Source organism: Tupaia chinensis, unplaced genomic scaffold (assembly GCF_000334495.1).
Source record: "Tupaia chinensis unplaced genomic scaffold, TupChi_1.0 Scaffold000489_1, whole genome shotgun sequence".
Lineage (NCBI taxonomy): Eukaryota > Metazoa > Chordata > Mammalia > Scandentia > Tupaiidae > Tupaia > Tupaia belangeri.
The window spans coordinates 4667283-4689550 of record NW_006160001.1 but is presented as its reverse complement, the minus strand read 5'-3'; the positions used below and the strand labels follow the sequence as shown (position 1 = coordinate 4689550).

General features: G+C 37.9%; 1 protein-coding gene across 1 annotated transcript in view; it reads left to right on the top strand.

Moving 5' to 3' along the window:
• Positions 1-22268, top strand: part of SPEF2 (sperm flagellar and cilia associated 2) — a 210248-nt gene that overhangs the window by 174222 nt on the left and 13758 nt on the right. Inside the window, exons 31-34 of the mRNA XM_006156330.2 lie at positions 746-852; positions 1534-1716; positions 8628-8720; positions 20572-20751. Of these exons, the coding sequence (XP_006156392.1) occupies positions 746-852; positions 1534-1716; positions 8628-8720; positions 20572-20751 (563 nt within the window). The remainder of the gene's footprint in view (positions 1-745; positions 853-1533; positions 1717-8627; positions 8721-20571; positions 20752-22268) is intronic.

Here is a 22268-nt window from a genome sequence, read left to right as displayed (position 1 = left end):
ACAGTGGTGATATGCAAGCATTTGAAACACCTTTACCTCATATTTATCAAAATGTTTTACTCTGTGCTTCATTGCATATAGGAAACTTTAGAGTAATATTTTCAAAGTTCAACCTATTCTGAGTAAAAGATCAAAGAAGATTCCAGGGACTGGCATCTGGCATGGTGGTTAAGATGGCTGGACTCCCACATTGCTGACTGATTGCGGTTTGAGTCTCGGACCTGGCAGCTTGCTTTCTCACTTTCTTTCTCTCTCTGACTTTCACTGGTCAACTTCAAAAATAAGTAAATACATAAATAAATAAGGACAATGAGCAAAATTAAATAATTCTAAAAAAAGAAGATTCCAAACCAAAAGTATGCAGTTTTAGTGGTTTTTTTAAAAATATGAATAAACTAGTAATAGTTCCCCTAAAAAAAAAAAATTTAACTCAATTAAGAAACAATCAAACTGCATCAGGAAATCAATTATTTTTAAAATTTATATTAAAGAACTATTTATTTAATTTAATATATTTAAATTTAACCAGAGAAAAAGAAAATTAGAAAGCAACCTGCCAGGTTCAGGACTCGGCCCCTGGTTGGTCATACATGTAGGAGTCCAGAGCCTCAATCACTCCACCTGCCAGCCCCTGGAAAGGGATTACTTTTAAGTTTTCAAAATCTCATCTGCTTCTCTGAAGTTTATGGTTTTAAATAATAAAAACTGTCATATAGGTGACAAAATATTTTCCATTGTACTATAGGCATAATAGGAAATAAAGCATTTACTGACATCCTCCTTGATTTGGTAACACTGAACCTCGGAACAAACAGCTTTCCCAGTAGTTGGATGCACCTCTCCCAACCTGACGTAAGCTCCATTTGATTTGGGTTTTAAAGTTTTGAACACTCCTCTTACTTGATGAATGAGTCAATAGTTTGGGGGGACAAACAGTACTTGAACAGTGTCTGATATTTAGTAGACAATCAATGAAACCTGAAGGAATAAAGAAATGAATTAACTTTCAATTATGGTGTACAGTAGGCACATGTTCAGTATTTGAAGAATGATGATGATCTAACAGCAAAACGTTAAGGTTCAACCAATGAGTTTGTATTTATTATTACCCAGTGGAATGGTTCTAATTAGTGATAGTAGATGACACTGGCAGTTCTTGCTTTCCATCATAGGCTTCTCCTTAAGGATGTATTAGAAAACAAAATCATTCAAGAGCATTTCCCATATGGACTGTAGGACTCTTGCACAGACATAACTGTAAGCTTTATCCTTCCTTTGTTGAAGATACGAAAGTAACTGGAGTCACATGGATAAATTGGTTTTGTAGAAGTCAGCAAAAACCAAATGTCAGGAAAGCAAAAAATGAAACACTTTCCAGGGACTGTCTGCTATGGGTTGGTTCCTAGAACAAAGGGAACAAAAGGGAACTCTATTTCTTTCTTTCACCCCAACTTCCTACTATAAAAACCTGAACTCATGGAGCATCGTGATAGTCATATAAATATTCCAGTTTTGTTTCCTGGTTTCTTCTAGTTGCAGGAGTTGACAAGTTTATTAATAGTAAACTCAGAATTGGTGGACTGGCGGAAATTCTTGTTGGTAACCTCGATGCCCTGGCCTATCCCTCTGGAGGAGGAGCTCTTAGACACTCTGCAGAGGTTCAAGGCTGTGGATGAGGAGCAGTTGGGTACCATCACTTTCGAGCAGTATATGCAGGTATATGCACCAGCACTTGGTTGCACCAATAATCCCAGAATGCTTTTGACCTAAGAAGTATTTGACTCAATGATGTCACATGTCACATGGCCATGGTCTTTGGTCATTGTTTCATACCTGAGAGGGGCTGGAATTCCTTTTTTATGCCTCTAATAATTGAATCCATCCATTGTTCACCATTTCATATTGTTGGTAGAGATACAAGAACAAGGGAAATGTTCATAAGGTACTGACTTTGGGTGACACCATCTAGACGCCTCTATCTCACCTGTCTCACCATTGACGGACGGGTCACATCCCTTCTTGCTTCTCAGGGAAATGTTCATAAGGTACTGACTTTGGGTGACACCATCTAGACGCCTCTATCTCACCTGTCTCACCATTGACGGACGGGTCACATCCCTTCTTGCTTCTCAGGGAAATGTTCATAAGGTACTGACTTTGGGTGACACCATCTAGACGCCTCTATCTCACCTGTCTCACCATTGACGGACGGGTCACATCCCTTCTTGCTTCTCTTTTCTTCCTTAATTACTGGGTAATGTTTTTGCTCATTTGTTTGTTTTTTAGGTTTTTGCCTCTCAGTGCATGCATGCACTCAATGGAAAGAGACAGAGACAGAGGGAATGTGTGAGAAGTTGCCCCCCGCCCCATTGGGGAATGCCCATGCCAAAATGCCCTCTCCATTCTCTTCTTAGGATTTTGGGTACACATGCATATGTGTCTGGTGTGATTTTCAAGCCACCAGTTTAGGTACTCAAATCGTAGTCTGCCAGGTGGAAGTCTAGCACCTTAACCATGCCACCTGTCAGTCCCAATTTTTTTTACTTTTTTTTTTTTTTTTTTTGTGGGGTTTTTTTTTTTTTTTTTTTTTTTTTTTTTTTTTTTTTTTTTTTTTTTTTTTTTTTTTTTTTTTAGGGTGCATGCGCTCACCAGACAGACAGAGAGAGACAGAGAGACAGAATGCGAGAAATCACCCTCAGGGGGGATGGTCACGCTGCAATCCCTTCTCTTCCATTCTCCTCTCGGGATCTTGGGCACGCATGCACACGCGCCCGGCGTGAGTTTTAAGCCACCGGGTCCGGGACATGAACCACGGTCGACTACGTGGAAGTCCAGCGACATAGCCATTACGCTAACTGCTGGTTCCCCCAGTCCAAATTTTTTAAAGGTAGCCTGGAAGTTACTCTTCTTACATCGTTGAGCTAGAAGAAATGTCACTTGAAGATTCTTTGGTGGCAAAACAAGTGTTTGCCTGATTTATTTATTTCACAAGTAAAGCAATTTACGAATGTTGTCACTGTCTTTGGCTTATTATTTGTTAAGGTGATTTTGTTTGACAACACACACAGCACAGCAAAACATATGCACTTCCATAGATAGCTTAAGACTTCTCAAAGTGGGCACTTAGGAAATTGCCAACCTTCCCTATTTACAACATTGTCCAATTAACACAGGATATCAAAATGAACATCCTTTTGCACAAACATGAAAAGAACAAAGGGTGTTGTCAATTTTTACCAAAGTGCTGAGCCCAAACCAGAAAGCTCCTCTAACCAAAAGTGTGAATTTCTTAGAGATCGTTGGCTGTTTCATTTAATAGATACTCAGAAATATTTAATCACAGCCTGTGTGGGAAGCAGTTGATTCTGAGCTCACCCTCCCTTTGCCCACTCAGTTCTCAGTTCTCCAAGGACCCAGATACTGAGGCCATTTGGACAGACTAATGTAACCATGTTACTAGTTGCTAGTTAGCCACTGCTCCCCACCCCCTCCCCGGCCCCATTCCCCGAAGAATATTGTTGTTTCATGGCAAAAAAAAAAAAAAAAAAAAAAGGAAAAAAAAAAAAAAAAAAAAAAGATTGAAACCACTTCAAGGATAAAATTCACAAGGTGCATAAAAAAAGTCACATTAGAACAGTTGAATAGTATAACTGTGTTGTTCAAATGTGCTCTGGTAGGAAAGGGCTGTCTACTATGCTTTTTATTTTATCTGTTTTTTTTCTTTCTTTCTCTTGACTAATTGTAAGTTTACCACAACAGCCACTTAGGATATGCTAATGCCCCAGCTTCTAAAATGCAATGACAGAGTTTGCGAAGCCAGCAGGCCATGTGCCGAGGCTAAGCCCAGGAAAGTATAAAAGCCAGTTTGCCATTTGCATCCAGCCCTGATGTGGCTGTCATGCTTGCCTCTGTCATATGTGGATATTTAGTCACACTCACGTAGAATTTTGATGCTGAGGTACTGACTCAGCTTCTAACGAGAATGTACGCTATTATAGAGTAAATGAGTCAGATGTCCCAGCCTCCAAATAGCTCAGAACCTGTTCTCTAAGAAGCAGCAAAAATCCTGAAGTTCTTTGGCCACACTTTAGCAAGAAGTAAAAGGAATGTTTCCAAAGTTTAAAAAGAAATCACTTAATCCGCTGAGACAGGAGATGGTTGACTGAACCTTATCGATTTAAACCCATTACCATATAGCTTCACATTTGATTATTTCAGCTTGCTAAAATTTTTATAGTTTTTCTAAAAACAAGTTGTTCTTGCCATTCTAGTGGATCCACCTCATATATGAAACACTTTGAAATGTTTTCCTAATTTTTGAGAGGTATTTTAGAAAATAAATATAAATGAATCCTTGGTTTTAAAAATCAGAAAAAAAAATCCTGAGCATTGGAACAGATATGAAATTGATAGTTGGTTGAGAAATAGGGAGAGAGTAAGAATCTTATCTCTGTTTCTTTTTCTTCATCTGATTTCTCTTTTTTATTTATTTATTTATTTTTGAGATATTTTTTTGCTATAGGGTACATGAACTTGCTGGAGAGACAGACGAACAGAAAGTGAGAAATCACCACCAAGGGGGATGGTCATGCTATGATCCTTTCTCCTCCGTTTTCTTCTCAGGATTTGGGCACACACAAGGTGCCAGGTCTGGGACTTGAACTGGTGTCAACCATGTGGGAGTCGGGCAACTTACCCACTATACCACCAGCTGGCCTCCACCTCTAGCTCCTTTTTTTTTTTTTTTTTCTCTTTTTGGTGTTTAAACTTTATTACTTTCCTGGTCTTGTTTGCAATGTGGTCATTTGTGCTTTTTAGAAATACAATGAAGTTCTCTCTGCATCCCAGTATACATTCAAAAGTATTTCCGAATTTAAAACAATGCAAAAAAGGTAACAAAGTAATCTATATTATTTACATTCACACAATTCTTAACTATTTAACTAACTACCCTTTACTTATCTTGTAGCCTCTAACTTCTCTTAATATTTCCTCTTTAGCATTGTTTTTTTTTGGCAATATGATTATTCTGCCCTTGTGGTTTACGTCATACTTGTGCTGCTTGGTGGTTGTTGAACTTTTCGACTCCGTGGGTACATAAATTTTGTCAAATTTGGAAGTGTTTTAGAATTCTTTTTTTCCAAAATTTTTTTGCTTTCTACTAAAAATCCAAGCCTGGTTTTATGTACTAAGCCATACTATTATCCTGTAAGTCATAATATTGGTTCATTTTTTTCAGTCTTTTCCCTATGGTTTATTTGGTATTCATTTCGATTACTGTGTTTTCAAGTTCACTGTTTTCCTCTACAGTTTTGAGTCTGTCATTAATCCCATCTAGAGTATTTTTCATTTCAGATACTATCTATTTTATCTCTAGAAATTCAAACTGGATCTTACATTTTTCATTTCTTTACTCATTATATACATATTTTCATCACCTTGAACAGATGAAATATGTTTAGGATAGCTGTTTTAATGACTTTGATCACTCTTTCATCTGTTTAGTTCTGTGTTAGTGCTGCTCCTGGTTATGGGTCATAGTTTTTGTCTTTTTTGTATGCCTAATAACTTCATTGTGGATGGTAGATGTGAATTTTATATTGTTAGGTGCCTAATTCTGTTATATACTCTTTTTTTTTTTTCAAGAGAGAGAGATTTTTGCTATAGGTCACATGTGCTCTCCTAAGAGACAGAAAGTGAGAAATCACCCCTCCCCTCCCCCGCCCCACGGGGATGGCCACAGAACAATCCCTTCTCTATTCTCCTCTCAGGATTTTGGACACACATACACACACTCCTGGCATGAGTTTTAAGCCATGGAGTCCAAAACTCGAACCATAGTTGACTACATGAGAGTCCAGCAATGTAACCGTTATGCCATCTGCTGATCTTCTGTTACATAGTTTTCAATATTGTCCAGTACATAATGAAATTACTTGGAATCAGTTTTATCCTTTCAGAGTTACATCAAGAGTTATGAGGGTGGATCCAGAGTAGCCTTTAGTGCAAGGCTCTGCTGGCTCGACTACTAAGGCAGTATCTTCCTGGGGGCTCTACTCAATGTCCTGTGTAGTAGGAAGTGTGGTAACATGAACTAATCTCAGCCCTGTGTGAGACTCAGAATTGTTGAACTTACTGATTTCTCAGTGGTACTTTCTCCAACCTTTGGTATTTTCTACATAAACCTCTACAGACTGGCTCTCACTCAAGTCTTGAGATGACCCTTTTGGGCATCCTCAAGCTCTCTCACTCTGTGAGTACCTCTAGTACTCTGCCATGAAAACTCTAGCTATCTGGGCCTCCTTCAACTCCAGATCCATCTTCTTACTTCAGCAAAACTTCCAGATTCTATTTGGATACCTGTCCTAGCACTGCCTACTGGAAATGCCCTCCATGCTAGAAGACCATGAACAGAACTCTTCATTTCCTTTCCTTCTTCCAGTAATAACTGCCCTTTGTTTCCTGTTTTCAAATGTCTGGAAAATCCTGTTTTATATATGTTGTTAATTTTTCTTGTTATATAAGGCAGAAGGATCATTATTCCCTTTTTTATTCCATCATAGCCAGAAGCATAACTCTTACCTGTGTTCCTCATTCCTTTATTCTCCCACAGGTATGGTACTTACCCTTCCCATATTAAACAATGGACAAAGATTTCCTCCTAGTTAGTGCAGAAGCAACTTATGTTCAAAGCTTGAGCTCATGCTAAGCATTAAACTTCTGGCTCTTCTCCTTCTAAGACCTCCACATAGCCAACATCACCTTTGTTCCAATAAAAAGAGAACTCAGTCCTCTCCTATAAGGGATGCATACATCCTTACTAGCTACTCAATGCCATTATAGTCTTCTCTCAAAGCACAAGGGATTCTTGGAAGAAAGAAAAAATGTAGAGCATAGGTCAGAGTCAGGCTAGGCAAGCCAATGGCTCTTGGCATTAGGCAGTGCTAAAGATAAGTTGTGATTCTGGTAGAAAGTAAGGGACAAGAGTTAAGAATAAAATACTTATGTATATGAATTGCTACCATGTATAAAAATTAAGGTTGGCAAGATACATTCTTTGAAACCAAGGATTTTATACCTGATATTCAATAGCAGAGACATGAATGACAACACCCAAAAGAATGGACTAAATGTCAAATAATTGGTATAAACAAACAAGTCAAGTTGGATTTCAGAGGAGAGATCAAGGAAGGCTCATCTGAGGAGGTGTGATCTGAGCCAGGTCTGGAAAGATGCGCAGATTTATCTGGGGAGAAAAGAAGGTAGATATCACCTAAAGGAAGGGGAGATGATATAATCAAAAGAGCAAGTGTAGGGGTCAGCAGTTGGTGTGGTGGTTGGGGTGCTAGAATCCTACATGGCCAACCACAGTCTGAGTCCTGGACCTGGAGGCTTGCTTTCTTACTTTCCCTGTCTCTCTCTGGTGAGTACACATGCCCTGTAACAAATTAATAATAATAATAATAATAATAATGATAATTACAAAAGAAATTAAGTGAATAATTCTTTTTTTGTGAATAATTCTTTTTTTAAAAATGAAGGAAGTGTAGAAAATGATTCTGAGCAGAGAATGATATAATAACATTGAAGCTTTAAAAAAAAACTTAGATAGCTGTTTAGTATAAGCTGAAACATATACTGGAGGCTTGCTTTCTTACTTTCCCTGTCTCTCTCTGGTGAGTACACATGCCCCCCTGTAACAAATTAATAATAATAATAATAATAATAATGATAATTACAAAAGAAATTAAGTGAATAATTCTTTTTTTGTGAATAATTCTTTTTTTAAAAATGAAGGAAGTGTAGAAAATGATTCTGAGCAGAGAATGATATAATAACATTGAAGCTTTAAAAAAAAACTTAGATAGCTGTTTAGTATAAGCTGAAACATATAACAGGGAGAAGAGAAACAAAAACAGCTTGGAGTCTGGAGTCACCCATGACAGAGATAATGAGCCACTACACCAGGGAAGTCATAGGTATGGAAGGGAGAGAAAGTAGAAGCATTACCAAATAATAATCGAGGAGATGTGGTAATTGGTGTCAGATACGAACTGAGAGTAAAGGATGTTGGAAAAAAAGACACAAGTGAGATCGTAAGTCAGGCATTCATTTACTGGGCAAAGATATTCTGACACCCACAGCATAAACTAGTGCCATGTAGAGCTTCGAGAACAGACAAGACATGAACAGGGTGTGTGGAAGGTGAGCTATTTTTAGGGGAGCCCAAACCTCTCCAAAATATTATTAATGCAAGCTTAATCTAGATTAGTGACTTCCAAGCTTTATCACATGCTTCTATTTAGCTAACATCCCAAATATGTGAACTTTCATTTATAAATTATGTGTGTGTGTATGTGTGTGTGTGTGTGTGTGTGTGTTCTATAGCATGGGTATACTAAGTGTATTATAAATTTGTGAAAATAAAAGTTATGAAAAAATGAGGAAAAGAAATGTAAATGGAAGTTCTAGTATTTTCTCCTGTACTCCCATGTTTTCAGCACCTTACTATGGAGACCACTGCTCTAGAGTACAGAACAAGATTAGTGCAATCTCTGGTGCTTTTAGAGGAACATTTATATCTCAGCATAATACTTTACTAATTTCCAGTTTTATTTTTTGTGCAGGCTGGTCTGTGGTTTACAGGAGATGAAGATATAAAAATTCCAGAAAATCCTCTTGAACCCCTGCCATTCAACAGACAGGAGCATCTTATAGAGGTAATTGCTGAGATCTTTTTTAAAAATTGAGCTTTACAGCACTGATCATTTTCCTCCACTTATGTCATTTGCTTTGGACTTAGACTCATCCCTTAGTTCCTTTGCCGGATCTGCAAAGTGTAGACTAATTCTCATTAAGAAGGAGATATAGAGAAGCTCTGAGGGAGAAGATAGGGGCCGAAATCTTAGAGACCTGTTAACCCTTTCTGTGATTTTGGACAACTTCAACAGCCTCTTGATCTTTCACTTTTCTCATTTGTCAGATAAGCTATTATTCAACACCTTTGTTTCTAAGTGTTCTTCCAATTATAAAAGCTTACAACAAAATTTTGTTATTTTACCTATATGCATTGTGTTCATTTCTCCTTGATTTTTGACTAAAGTAGCAATGATTTGCATACAGTATTGTTCACGGCCCATCGGTGCATTCTGCTCTCAATATTACTGTTATCCATCATAACAGTATTATTAGCCTCTATCTCCAAATCCACAATAGAAACCAGTTCCTTAAAATCTACTAGTCATTCTAAAGTCAGTGTAAATGTTTTAAATATAAAAATACACCAGACACAGCCACATTTAGTAAGACGTGAGAAAAGTTGAGTGCTAGATTTAGACATCCCAAAAAACTCTGGATATCGATTCTCCAATTTCCAACCAGCCATTAGAGCAAAATTGAAGTAAAAAAAAATTGCACATGACCCCAGTTATAACCTTAGAGAGAGCAATTCCCTTCCATTGGACACACATTTTTTGAGTACCTCTGTTAGCTTTTTGTAGGAGAATGGGTAAGAGAAAGGGGTCAGCAAGTTATCAAAAAAGTTCAAGATCTGAAGTCAACAGGTGCAGAGGCAGTAGTTTGTTTGTTGTTTTCCATGTGAGACTGGAAAATGGAGATCAATTCTTCTAGAAGGCTTTTGGAAGATGGTCTCTACATGATTTCATGAACAAATCTGCCAATAACAAAAATAGCTTTTTTTTAGTATTTGGGAAGAAATTGGCAGTATGAATATCATGCTAAGTGAAAAGAGTAGTTTCTTTTTCACCCAGAGGTTCTAAAATAATGCCAGTCAAAGGCAGTGCCTTTTAGCTATTCGTTCAGCAGTGAAACAGAAAATGAGTGTTGGTATAAATGAAAGCTTTGGTACCCATCTCCTGTTGGAATAGTCCATGGAAGAAAGGAATGAAGTTGGAAGCAGAGGTGAGACAGTAGAGTCTGAGAAAGAAATATCCCTACAAGGCAAACAGCTGTGTGTGTGTGTGTGTGTGTGTGTGTGTGTTCATGCATGCTTCTGCACACACAAGCATGTAAGATGGCCATATGACATAAAAGATGAAAGTAGTAGTTTTGTCTATTCTTCTCTAGTGCCTCGGGGAGTGGATACTCAGGATTAAATAAGGTCAGTGCTCCCCAACTGAAATAAAAGCAGATTCCACTCTTTGCAAGCTACAAAGTCTCCATGGCATTATCCAATCTGTATGCACCTTGGCTTTTTTATCCGTCTGATGTGGTTGTTGTGCAAAGTGAATTCATACATGTGGTACCCTTAGAATAATGATCGGCACAGAGTAAGCCCTATAGTATTAGCTAAACAGAAGCTAATGCTTGGTCAAACTGGTTAATGATTAACATTCTAAAGAAGAGCGAGAAACTAGAACACATTATATATATATATATTTACTTCTTCAGCTGTCATTAAAATAACAAAGACCAAAACAGGGAAAAACATTCCCCCATTGAGGAGGAATTCTAGGGTAAGCCCGCACTTGGGGCTTAGCAACTTTGAGACTTTCTGCACTACACATCAGCAGCCTGGACTTGCCCCACCTGCTGTCTGCCAAGATACTTAATCATGGTCTGGGCAGGCTTCCTTGGATGAGCCTGCACTTGGGACTTGGGAGCTACATTGGGACTTTTGGTACACCAGTCTGTACTCTGCGCTTTGCATAGTATGTGACTTGACACTCTTCAATAAGTTATAACTCCTTAGCTTGCTAGCACTTCATCAAGAGTTAAGCATTTGGCAGAGGAGCCAAGCACCTGCAGTTACCCCTAACAGCTCTGACCTAGGAGACAGATCTCTCCAGAGGAACACACCTGTAAACTAAGGGTGAAATTTCCTCTACCATTACTGCAGAATCTTCTCTAATAAACAGAAAAAAAAGTGAATACTGTATCCAATTACTAGACACCAACACATATCCCAAAGAAACATGAGAAAACAGGCTGGTACCTCTCCCCCAAGTGAGTGTAGTATCCCCCTCTCCAACAGTGCATAGCACAGAGAAATACACAGAATGTCAGAAAAAGAATTCTGAATATTCATAGTGACAAAACTCAATGAGATCCAAGAAAAAAACAGACTATCAGTTTTAGGAACTGATAAAATCATTTCAGGACATGAAAGAGGAATTCCATAAAGAAATAGATACCCTTAAAAAGAATCAAGCAGAACTTCTAGAAATGAAGAATACAATATAAGAAATTAAAGTCTTGTATTAAGAATTGATCCAAGAAACCATTAACAGCAGATTGGACCATGCAAAAGAAATAATTCCGGACCTAGAAGACAAAATCTCCAACATAGACCAGATCACCCGAAAGAAAGAAAAAACAACCAAAAAAAAAAAAAAAAAGGAAAATTTTAGACATCGAGATGTCCAAATATCTGCATAATGGGTATTCTCCACAAGGTGGAGAATCTGCTAAAGACATGAAAACCCTCTTTTTATGAAATACTACCTGAAAATTTTCCAAATATAGAGAAACATGGAGAAATTCAGACTCAAGAAATAAAAAGGACCCTAAATAGAGTCAACATAAAAAGATCTTCCTCCTGGCACATCATAGCCAGATTGGTAAAAATTAAAGACAAAAATGATATTTTTAAAATGACAAGGGAGAAATGTTAAGTTACTTATGAAGGTTATTCCATTAAGCTAACGTCAGACCTCTCAATGGAAACAATACAGTCAAAAAAAGAATGGGAAGATGTATTCAAAACATTGAATGAAAAAAAAAATTCAATGGAGAATGTATATCCAGCAAGATTAACTTTCAAATGGGAAAAATGAATTAAAGTATTCTCAGATATACAAAAACTGAAAGAAATCACCAATGGTAGACCAGCTATACAGGAATTACTGAGGGGAGTGTTGTGTCAGGATAACTAAAGAGAGATAAACAGAAACAGGAGAACAAACTACTGAGAAAATGGCTAACAAAATGACAGGGATAAATCTGCAAATATCAGTAATAACATTGAATGTTAATGGATTAAATTCTCCCATTGAAAGACACAGACTGGTTTAATGGATACAAAAAAAGAAGCCATCTACATGCTACTTACAAGAAACACACCTCATGATAAGGACATACATAGACCGAAAGAGAAGGGCTGGGAAAAGATTCTCCATGCAAACAGAAACCAAAAATGGCTGGAGTAGCGATACTGGTATCAGACAAAATAGACTTTAAGAAGAAAGTTTTAAGAGACAAAGAAGGACATTATATAATACTAAAAGGACTTGTTAACCAGGAAGATATAACATTTGTAAATATCCATGCACCTAACACTGGAGCACCTAAATACTTCAAAAACAGACTGTTATAGCTCAAGCGAGAGATAGACTACAACACAATAATTATAGGGGATCTCAACATCCCACAACTCCTCTAGAGAGATAATCTAGAAAAAAAAAAAGCAAAGAGATACAAGATCTAAATTATACCCTACATGAAATGGATTTAACAGACATCTACAGAGTATTTCACCCAGCTACCACAAAATATACATTTTTATCACCCACATGGAACATTTTCGAAGATTGACCACATGATAGGATGCAAAACAAGTATTTAAAAATTCAAAAGTATAGAAACTATGTCTAGAATATTTTCCAACCATCATGGAATCAAACTTAAAGTCAACTACAGAAAGAGCCTTGAAAATTCACAAACACATGGAAACTAAACAACCTACCCCAGGATGACTTTACAACTATAGAAGAAATTAAGACTGACATCAAAAAGTTCATATAAACCAGTGATAATGAACAAACAAATGTTCATAACCTATGGGACACAGCAAAAGCAGTCATAAGAGGAAAGTTAATAGAAATTACTACTCACAAAAAATAAATAAATAAAATAAAAAAACACCAGAAAGATAGCAAATAAACAACATAATGACACAACTTAGGGAACTGGAAAGACAACAACAAAAATTCTAAAAATATTCCAGGAGAAAAGAAATAATAAAGATTCAAGCAGAAATAAATGAGATAGAGAATAAAAGAACTATACAGAAAATAAATTAAAACAAAAGCTGTTTCTTTGAGAAGATAAAATTGGCACACCATTAGCTAGATTAATCAAGAAAAACAGAGGAACTAAATCAGAACAGAGATGAGTGCTATTAAAACAGATATAACAGAATTAAAAAGTATCATCAGAGAATACTATGAGTGACTATATGCCATCAACAAACAAAGAAACCTAGATAAGATGGACAAATTTCTAGACACATATAACTTACCAAGATTGAATCATGAAGAAATAAAAAGTCTGAATAGGCTCAAACAAGCAATTAGATTGTCAGTAATAAATAGTCTCTCAACAAGGAAGAGCTTAGGTCCCGATGGCTTTACTTCTCAATTCTACAAAATTCTCAACAAGATACTAGCAAATTATATTCAACAGCATATTAAAAAGATTATACATCATAACCAAATAGGCCTTATTCCAGGGATGTAAGGATGGTTCAATATATGCAAAACAATATATGTAATACAATACATTAACAAAAGTAAAGATAACAACACATGTAATACAACACATTAACAAAAGTAGAGATAAAAATCATATGATCATATCAATCGATGCTGAAAAGTATTTGTAAAATACAATGTCCCTTCATGATTAAGTGTCTCAGTAAAATCAGCATAGAATGGACATTTCTCAACACAATAAAATTCATCTATGAAAAACCCATAGTTAATATCACACTGAATGGGGGAAAACTGAAAGGTTTTCCACTAAAACCAGGAACAAGATAAGGCTTTCCACTCCTGTTTAACATAGTACTGGAAGTTTTAACCAATGCAATTAGACAAGAGAGTCAAATAAAGGGCATTCAAATAGGAAAAGAAGAAGTGAAGTTATCTGTATTTGCACATAATATGATGCTATACATAGAAAATGCAGAAGAATCCACAAAAAAAAAAAAGAAAGAAAGAAAGAAAGAAAAACCTCCTGGAAGTGGCAGGATACAAAATCAGCATACAAAAATCTTTAGCATTTTTATAGACCAACAATGAACTGAGGCAGAATTGAAGAAAGAAATTCCATTTACAATAGTCACAAAACCAATAAAATGTCTAGGAATAAACATTACCAAAGACATCAAAGATCTCTACAAGGAAAACTATGAAACACTAGGAACAGAAATTTAAATATGACACAAAAAGTGGAAAAAGATGTCAATCTTACCCAAATTAATCTACAAATTTAATTCAATCCCACTACCAAACATATTTCTCACAGAAATAGAAAAAACAATCACAAAATTTGTTTGGAAGCATAAAAGACTCCAAACTGCCCAAGAAATACTGGGCAAGGGGAATAAAGTAAGAGGCATCTAACTTTCCAAACTCAAAACATACTACAACGCTATGGTAATTAAAACAGCATGGTACTGGCACAAAAACAGACAGACCAATGGAACAGAATTGAGAACCACCCCACCAAATAAACTCCAAAACATAAAGCCAACTAATCCTTGACAAAGGACTCAAGACAATCCAGTGGGAAAAAGAAAATCTCTTCAGCAAATGGTGCTGAGAGAACTGGATATACACCTGCAGAAGAATGAAACTGGATCCTTATCTCTCAACTACTAACCAAAATTAACTCAGAATGGATTGAGGATCTAAACATGAAACCACAAACTAAAAATACTGGTGGAAAACATAGAAAAAAATCTTGGAGACTTTGGAGTAGACAAAGACTTCTTAAAGATTCCCAAAGCACATGCAATAGTCCCCAAAACAGAAAAATGGGACTACATCAATCTGAGAAGATTCTGCACAGCAAAAGAAAATATAAGGAGAGTGAGATGACAACCCTCAGAGTGGGAGAACATATTTGAAAGCCATACGTCAGATAAGGGACTGATAACCAGAACATACAGAGAACTCTAGCAGCTTACACGCACATGCGTAAAATGAATCCAATTAAAAGATGGGAAAATGAACTGAACAATTCTCTGAATAAGACATAGGAATGGCCCAAAAGTGTATGAAAATGTGCTCAATATCTCTTATCATAAGAGAAATGCAAATCAAAATGACAATGAGATATCACTTAATCCCAGTCAGAATGGCTATATTTTAAAAATAAATAATGATAAGTGCTGGCAAAGCTGTGGTGAAAGGGAACTCTCCTACACTGTTGGTGGGAATGCAAATTAGTACAACCACTTTGGAGAACAATAAGGAGATTCCTTAGAAACCTACAAATAGAACGACCATATGACCCAGTAATTCTACTCTTAGGTATTTACCCAAAGGATAAAAAATCCTCAGGTGGTAAAACACTTGCACATCCATGTTTATTGCAACATTATTTACAATTGCTAGGACATGGAATTAACCCAAAAGTCCAAAAATAGATGATTATATTGAAAAAATGTGGCATATGTACTCTATGGAATACTACTCAATCATAAAAAGAAGTGAGACCCTGACATTTGATACAAAGTGGATGAATATGGAAGACTTAATGCTAAGTGAAGCAAGCCAGACTATGAAAGACAGACTTTGTATGTCTCCACTCAATATATACCAATTGCATTCTATAGCAGAAACTGGAAGTTTGGGAGGTATAGAAGCAGGAAGGGCAATGGTAGATATAGAGAAAGAGAATCCACAAAAAAAAAAAAGAAAGAAAGAAAGAAAGAAAAACCTCCTGGAAGTGGCAGGATACAAAATCAACCAGAAATTTAAATATGACACAAAAAGTGGAAAAAGATGTCAATCTTACCCAAATTAATCTACAAATTTAATTCAATCCCACTACCAAACATATTTCTCACAGAAATAGAAAAAACAATCACAAAATTTGTTTGGAAGCATAAAAGACTCCAAACTGCCCAAGAAATACTGGGCAAGGGGAATAAAGTAAGAGGCATCTAACTTTCCAAACTCAAAACATACTACAACGCTATGGTAATTAAAACAGCATGGTACTGGCACAAAAACAGACAGACCAATGGAACAGAATTGAGAACCACCCCACCAAATAAACTCCAAAACATAAAGCCAACTAATCCTTGACAAAGGACTCAAGACAATCCAGTGGGAAAAAGAAAATCTCTTCAGCAAATGGTGCTGAGAGAACTGGATATACACCTGCAGAAGAATGAAACTGGATCCTTATCTCTCAACTACTAACCAAAATTAACTCAGAATGGATTGAGGATCTAAACATGAAACCACAAACTAAAAATACTGGTGGAAAACATAGAAAAAAATCTTGGAGACTTTGGAGTAGACAAAGACTTCTTAAAGATTCCCAAAGCACATGCAATAGTCCCCAAAACAGAAAAATGGGACTACATCAATCTGAGAAGATTCTGCACAGCAAAAGAAAATATAAGGAGAGTGAGATGACAACCCTCAGAGTGGGAGAACATATTTGCAAGCCATACGTCAGATAAGGGACTGATAACCAGAACATACAGAGAACTCTAGCAGCTTACACGCACATGCGTAAAATGAATCCAATTAAAAGATGGGAAAATGAACTGAACAATTCTCTGAATAAGACATAGGAATGGCCCAAAAGTGTATGAAAATGTGCTCAATATCTCTTATCATAAGAGAAATGCAAATCAAAATGACAATGAGATATCACTTAATCCCAGTCAGAATGGCTATATTTTAAAAATAAATAATGATAAGTGCTGGCAAAGCTGTGGTGAAAGGGAACTCTCCTACACTGTTGGTGGGAATGCAAATTAGTACAACCACTTTGGAGAACAATAAGGAGATTCCTTAGAAACCTACAAATAGAACGACCATATGACCCAGTAATTCTACTCTTAGGTATTTACCCAAAGGATAAAAAATCCTCAGGTGGTAAAACACTTGCACATCCATGTTTATTGCAACATTATTTACAATTGCTAGGACATGGAATTAACCCAAAAGTCCAAAAATAGATGATTATATTGAAAAAATGTGGCATATGTACTCTATGGAATACTACTCAATCATAAAAAGAAGTGAGACCCTGACATTTGATACAAAGTGGATGAATATGGAAGACTTAATGCTAAGTGAAGCAAGCCAGACTATGAAAGACAGACTTTGTATGTCTCCACTCAATATATACCAATTGCATTCTATAGCAGAAACTGGAAGTTTGGGAGGTATAGAAGCAGGAAGGGCAATGGTAGATATAGAGAAAGTAAGGATAGGGACAATACAGGGGTGGGGAATGGGGCCTGGGAACAGGGGAAGAAAAAAGTACATTTACTTGACCAAAAAATGAAAAGCTATTGGTCGATGTTAATGTATATTGTAATGTCTTTACCTTGACTGATATGCATGTCATTCATGCTGGAAGAAGAAATGTACATTGTGAAGATAAATGTGATTATTAAATATAAATTAAAATTTAAAAAACGGAATGGATTTTAAAAAACTTTTTGTACCAATATAAATTCATATTTTAATTTTTTTTAAAAAAAAAGAAGAACAAATTCTAGGGGTCAGAAACCCTAGGCTCTGTTGCCAGTTCCATGGAAAATTGAGCAGGCCCTTAACCTCTGAGGGTGTCTCTCTGTATATATATTTTTAATTTGCTAGAGGGCACTTGCCAGAGAGAAACAGAGAGACATTTTCCTCCTGTGATTTTGGGCACATATGCACACAAGCTTGGCATGATATTCAAGCCACCAGGTCTGGGACTCAAACCACAGTTGGCCATATGGGAGTCCAGCACCTTAACTGCCATGCCACCTGCTAGCCCCAAAAGATCTCATTTTTGGGGGGGAGGGTGGGGGAGATATTTGCTATAGGGCACATGCACTCACCAGACAGAGAGAGACAGAGAGACAGAAAGCAAGAAATCACCCCCCAGGGGGGATGGCCACGCTGCAATCCCTTCTCCTCCGTTCTCCTCTTGGGATCTTGGGCACGCATGCACACACGCCCGGCGTGAGTTTTAAGCCACCGGGTCCAGGACGCGAACCGCAGTCGACTACATGGGAGTCCAGCAACATAGCCATTGCACTAACTGCTGGTCCCTCTACATTTTCTTAAAGAGAGGTCTCGTGCCACAGTTTAGGGTCGCATTCATTTCCTTGCTTTGTCATCTGTGCTCTGTGATCTGGAGCCTGTCTCTGAGATATATCTTGTAGGACTCCTGGAGACAGGCCATAACTGTTGACCTTAGGCTTGACTGACCTCAGAGACCCAAGTGCTAGATAAAAGGTCCAACTGCATTCAAGAAAGGGAACCTGAGACATCTCATGCTGCAGTCACATTGTCAGCTGACAATGATGATTTACTTCCTGTGAGTGGCAATGTCCTGGCTTTCCAGTTTCCCCACGGGCAACACGAAGAGCAACTTTCCCACAACTCAAGAAATCCTTCTGGTTTTCCTAGGTACTTTAATTTTGACATGTGAAAATTTAAAAGTATGTCTTAATCTCTCTTCCACAGCTCTGTCCATGTGACAGCATATGACATTTTTCCATTTCCTTGGATTGGTTAATACTTGTTAACTAGGCTGTTAGTTTGAAATACCAGATATTTACTAATGTTTCCCAAATGTCTATTTCTATGCAGATCTGTCTTCCAAATTTTAGACTCACAGATTCATTTGTATATTTGACACCTCCATTTGAATATCCTAATGGATATCTCGAACTGACTGTGTTCAAAACTGAGTACCTAATCTCTGGTTTCCACCACACCCATCTCTCTCTTGTTTATTTAAAGTCCTTTCTATCTCAGTCAAATGGCAAATCCATCCTTCTGGTTTCTCAGGTCAAAACCCTAGGAGTCATTCCCAATTATTCTTTTGTTTCAAACTCTACATCCGATCCCTTAGGAAATCCTGCTAGTTCTACCTTTAGTTCTTATCCAGGATAAGACCACTTCTTTCACATCCCATTGCTATCACCTAAAACAAGCCACAATCAATTTCACTAGGATGGATGCAACAGCCTCAAGATGGCTCTCCTGCTTCTCCTTTTTCCTTTCTCAGAGTACAAGTCCGATCACAGCAGCCTCTACTTCAATTCCCTCATGGTTCTGTGTTACTCCAAGAAAATGCTAAAGTCTTTAAGTGACCAACCAGGCCTTGCATGTTCTGACCCAATTACCTCTTTCATTTCATTTCCTGCTGTTCTCCACCTAACTCACTCTTCTTCAGTTACAGAGGCCTGCCCCTGGTGGTTTGGAGGGTCCCATTGTTGATCAACTATGCAAAGCATGCTACTATTTTAGATTTGCCTCAGCTGCTCCCCTCGCCTGTAGTGCTCTGACCCCAAATGCCCTACCTGACTAACTCTGAGCCCTCCTCCAAATCTTTGTTCAATAAAGTAAACTACTCAAGAGGGATCTTTATCTCCTTCCTAGTGATTGTATTTCAAACATGTAGAAAAATCTATGCTAAGCATGGTACTTGTTGAATGAATGAAGTGAATACTTGTGAAGTAAATGAGATAATAGAATTTGAGTTAGTTTTGTATGCTACGTAACAATTACCACACATTTCATGACTTAAAATAATATCCATTGCGGCTGGCAGGTGGCATGGTGGTTAAGGGCGTTGGACTCCCACACAGCTGACTGTGGTCTGAATCCTGGTCCTGGCAGCTTCTTTCTTGCTTTCTCTCTCTCTCTTCCTCTCTCTCTCACTCTGTTCCTCTCTGGTCAAATTTAAATAAATAAATAAATGAAGTTGAATAAAATAATTCTTTTCTTAAAAAAAATGATATCTATTTATTATTTCACACTTCTGTAAGTCAGAAGTCCAGGCACGGCTTAGCTGGGTTCCCTGCTCAGTCTTACAAGACTGAAATCAAGATGTCAACTCATCTAAGGTAGAATCATATCTAAGGGCAATCCCAAGATTAGAGCCAAAATGGGTTTCCAAGGAAGATTGTTGCAGACTTCAGATCTGTGCAATTATAGGATTGAACCATCAATTCCTTGAAGCTAGAGATCCTTCCCTGCCACACGGCCCTCCCTATAAGGTGACAGATTGCCCTTTCATGGCCAGGAGGAGAAAATTTCTCTAACTTCAAATGTCCTCTTCTTTCTGGTTGGAATTTTTTAATTCAGGACTCACCTAATTATGTCAGGTCCAAGGTCAGGCTCCTTTTGGATTAAGCAGAGGGTCCCAGTGTTTGGGGGGGGGCATCATTTCTCCCCCTCCACTCCCCATAGAGAGGGATGAAACTAGTCTCATATTGAGGATCAGGACCCTGTTTGTCCCTGATAATGCTGAGAACAGATAGATGGGTCCTGCTCTTACGGTTCTCTTTTATTACTTAACATTTATTCCTCACTACCTTTAATTAGCACATTATTTCCTAAATATGTTAGGAGCATTGATTCATACAGAATTTTTTTTACAGTAGAATTTATTTCAAACACTACTTTTTCTGCTTTTTTACTTAGCCTAGTCTTCAGCTAAATATCATTCATTATATGTTAGTCTTCAGATGGTTACCTTATTACAAAGCTGCTGGAGTGATTCTTTATGCCTATGTCTATTTACTGATGACCAGAGTGTACTAGTTCATCTTCAGTCAAAGTTCTGTTTGTGTGACAGTTTTTCTTCAGGCTCTTTGCTGACTATGAGAAGGATCCACCTCAGCTCGACTACACACAAATGCTGCTGTATTTTGCCTGCCACCCAGATCCTGTGGAAGGGGTCTACAGGGCCCTCAGCGTGGCCATTGGGACTCATGTCTTCCAAGAAGACAAAACTCTTACTCCTATTGCAGAAAAGGTAATTAGATCCCAGAAATGGACCAACTTTAGAATCTGGAGGGGGAGGCTGAAGGCCTCATAACCGTATTTCACCAGGTGCCTAACACAAAGCTTTCCACATATTAAGTCTTTTTGGGGGAAAGGATTTTGCTATAGGGCATGTGCACTCACCAGAAAGACAGAGAGAGAGACAGAAAGTGAAAAATCACCCCCAGGGGAAATGGCCACGCCGCAATCCCTTCTCCTTCATTCTCCTCTTGGGACATTGGGCATGCATGCACATGCACCCGGCATGAATTCAGGCCACTGGGTCCGGGAGTTGAACCACAGTCGACTACATGGGAGCCCAGTGACATAAGCCATTATGCCAACTGCTGGTCCCTCCACATATTAAGTCTTTAGCAAAGCTTTACTCAATTAGATTAAGAACTAGGGACCAAATTTTTATTGAACACATAGCAAAATTAAAATTTATTCAGAGTTTCTGGGTAAAGTCAAAGTTTGTCCTATAAATAATAGTCTTTATTTTGCATGAAGTGCTGATCCTGACAAACAAAAATGAAGTGGATGTCAACCAAACTATTTGTAAAACTTTGTGGAAATTATTTATGAAAGTTCAGACCACAAACATATCCCACACATATGTGACTTTGAAGAGTGTTTTAGGCCAAAACCTGGCCACTTGGAACCTTCAGGCACTTAATATCACCTGCATTCTGGGACAAAGAAGCTTGATGTCTAATTAAGATGCTAGCTCACATTCCTTGAGGTTTTTAAGTTGTTGGCATTCCCTAGATTTTTAGGGTAGAAAAACCTCTAGGCAGGGTATACTTTGCATGGCCTTAGATTCTTCTCCTACTCTTTCGGGGACAGAGCTGTGGCCCTCCTGATGATGGGATGCTTATTTCTGTTCTACCTTCATGGATACAGAGGAAGAGAGATGCTGCCCAGTCCAGACTATTTAGATTTCCCTGCCACACTTCTATCCTTCTGTCCCTTTCACACACATTTGTCAAAGTAGAGGTAGTATGAAAGAAATAGGAGATTCCTATGACAGCACGTGCATGTGACTTTCTTAGATGTCTTCCTAAAGTTGGGCTCTGAGTACATGTGGACAGGAGGATCTCCTCCTTCCCCCAGGGCCAGAGTACGGTCAGATAGATGCCTAGAATGCTCACAACTTGGGGATCTTCAGCCCAAATATCTGTGCTGCAGATACTAAATCAACACTTATGTAGCAGTAGAAAGTTCAGCAAGGTGTGTTCATTTCCACTCAAGAATGCAGTCTTCAAGGAACTGGTTGACGGTGCCATGGTAATGTAACATTCTATGAGACTGACTCACATGGGAAGGTTCTGGGTTTGCTTCCAGAAATTCCCCTAAACATGTTGGGCATTCACATGCCCACAATCCAGGGCTGGCTGAACTGAGAGTGGATCCTGTAGTGAAGACCCTGTTGGGAGTGCCTGTCTCTCCATCTCTCCCATCTCTCTCTCTCTCTCTCTGTGGGTTCCTCCTGCTCTTGGAAGTGTTTAA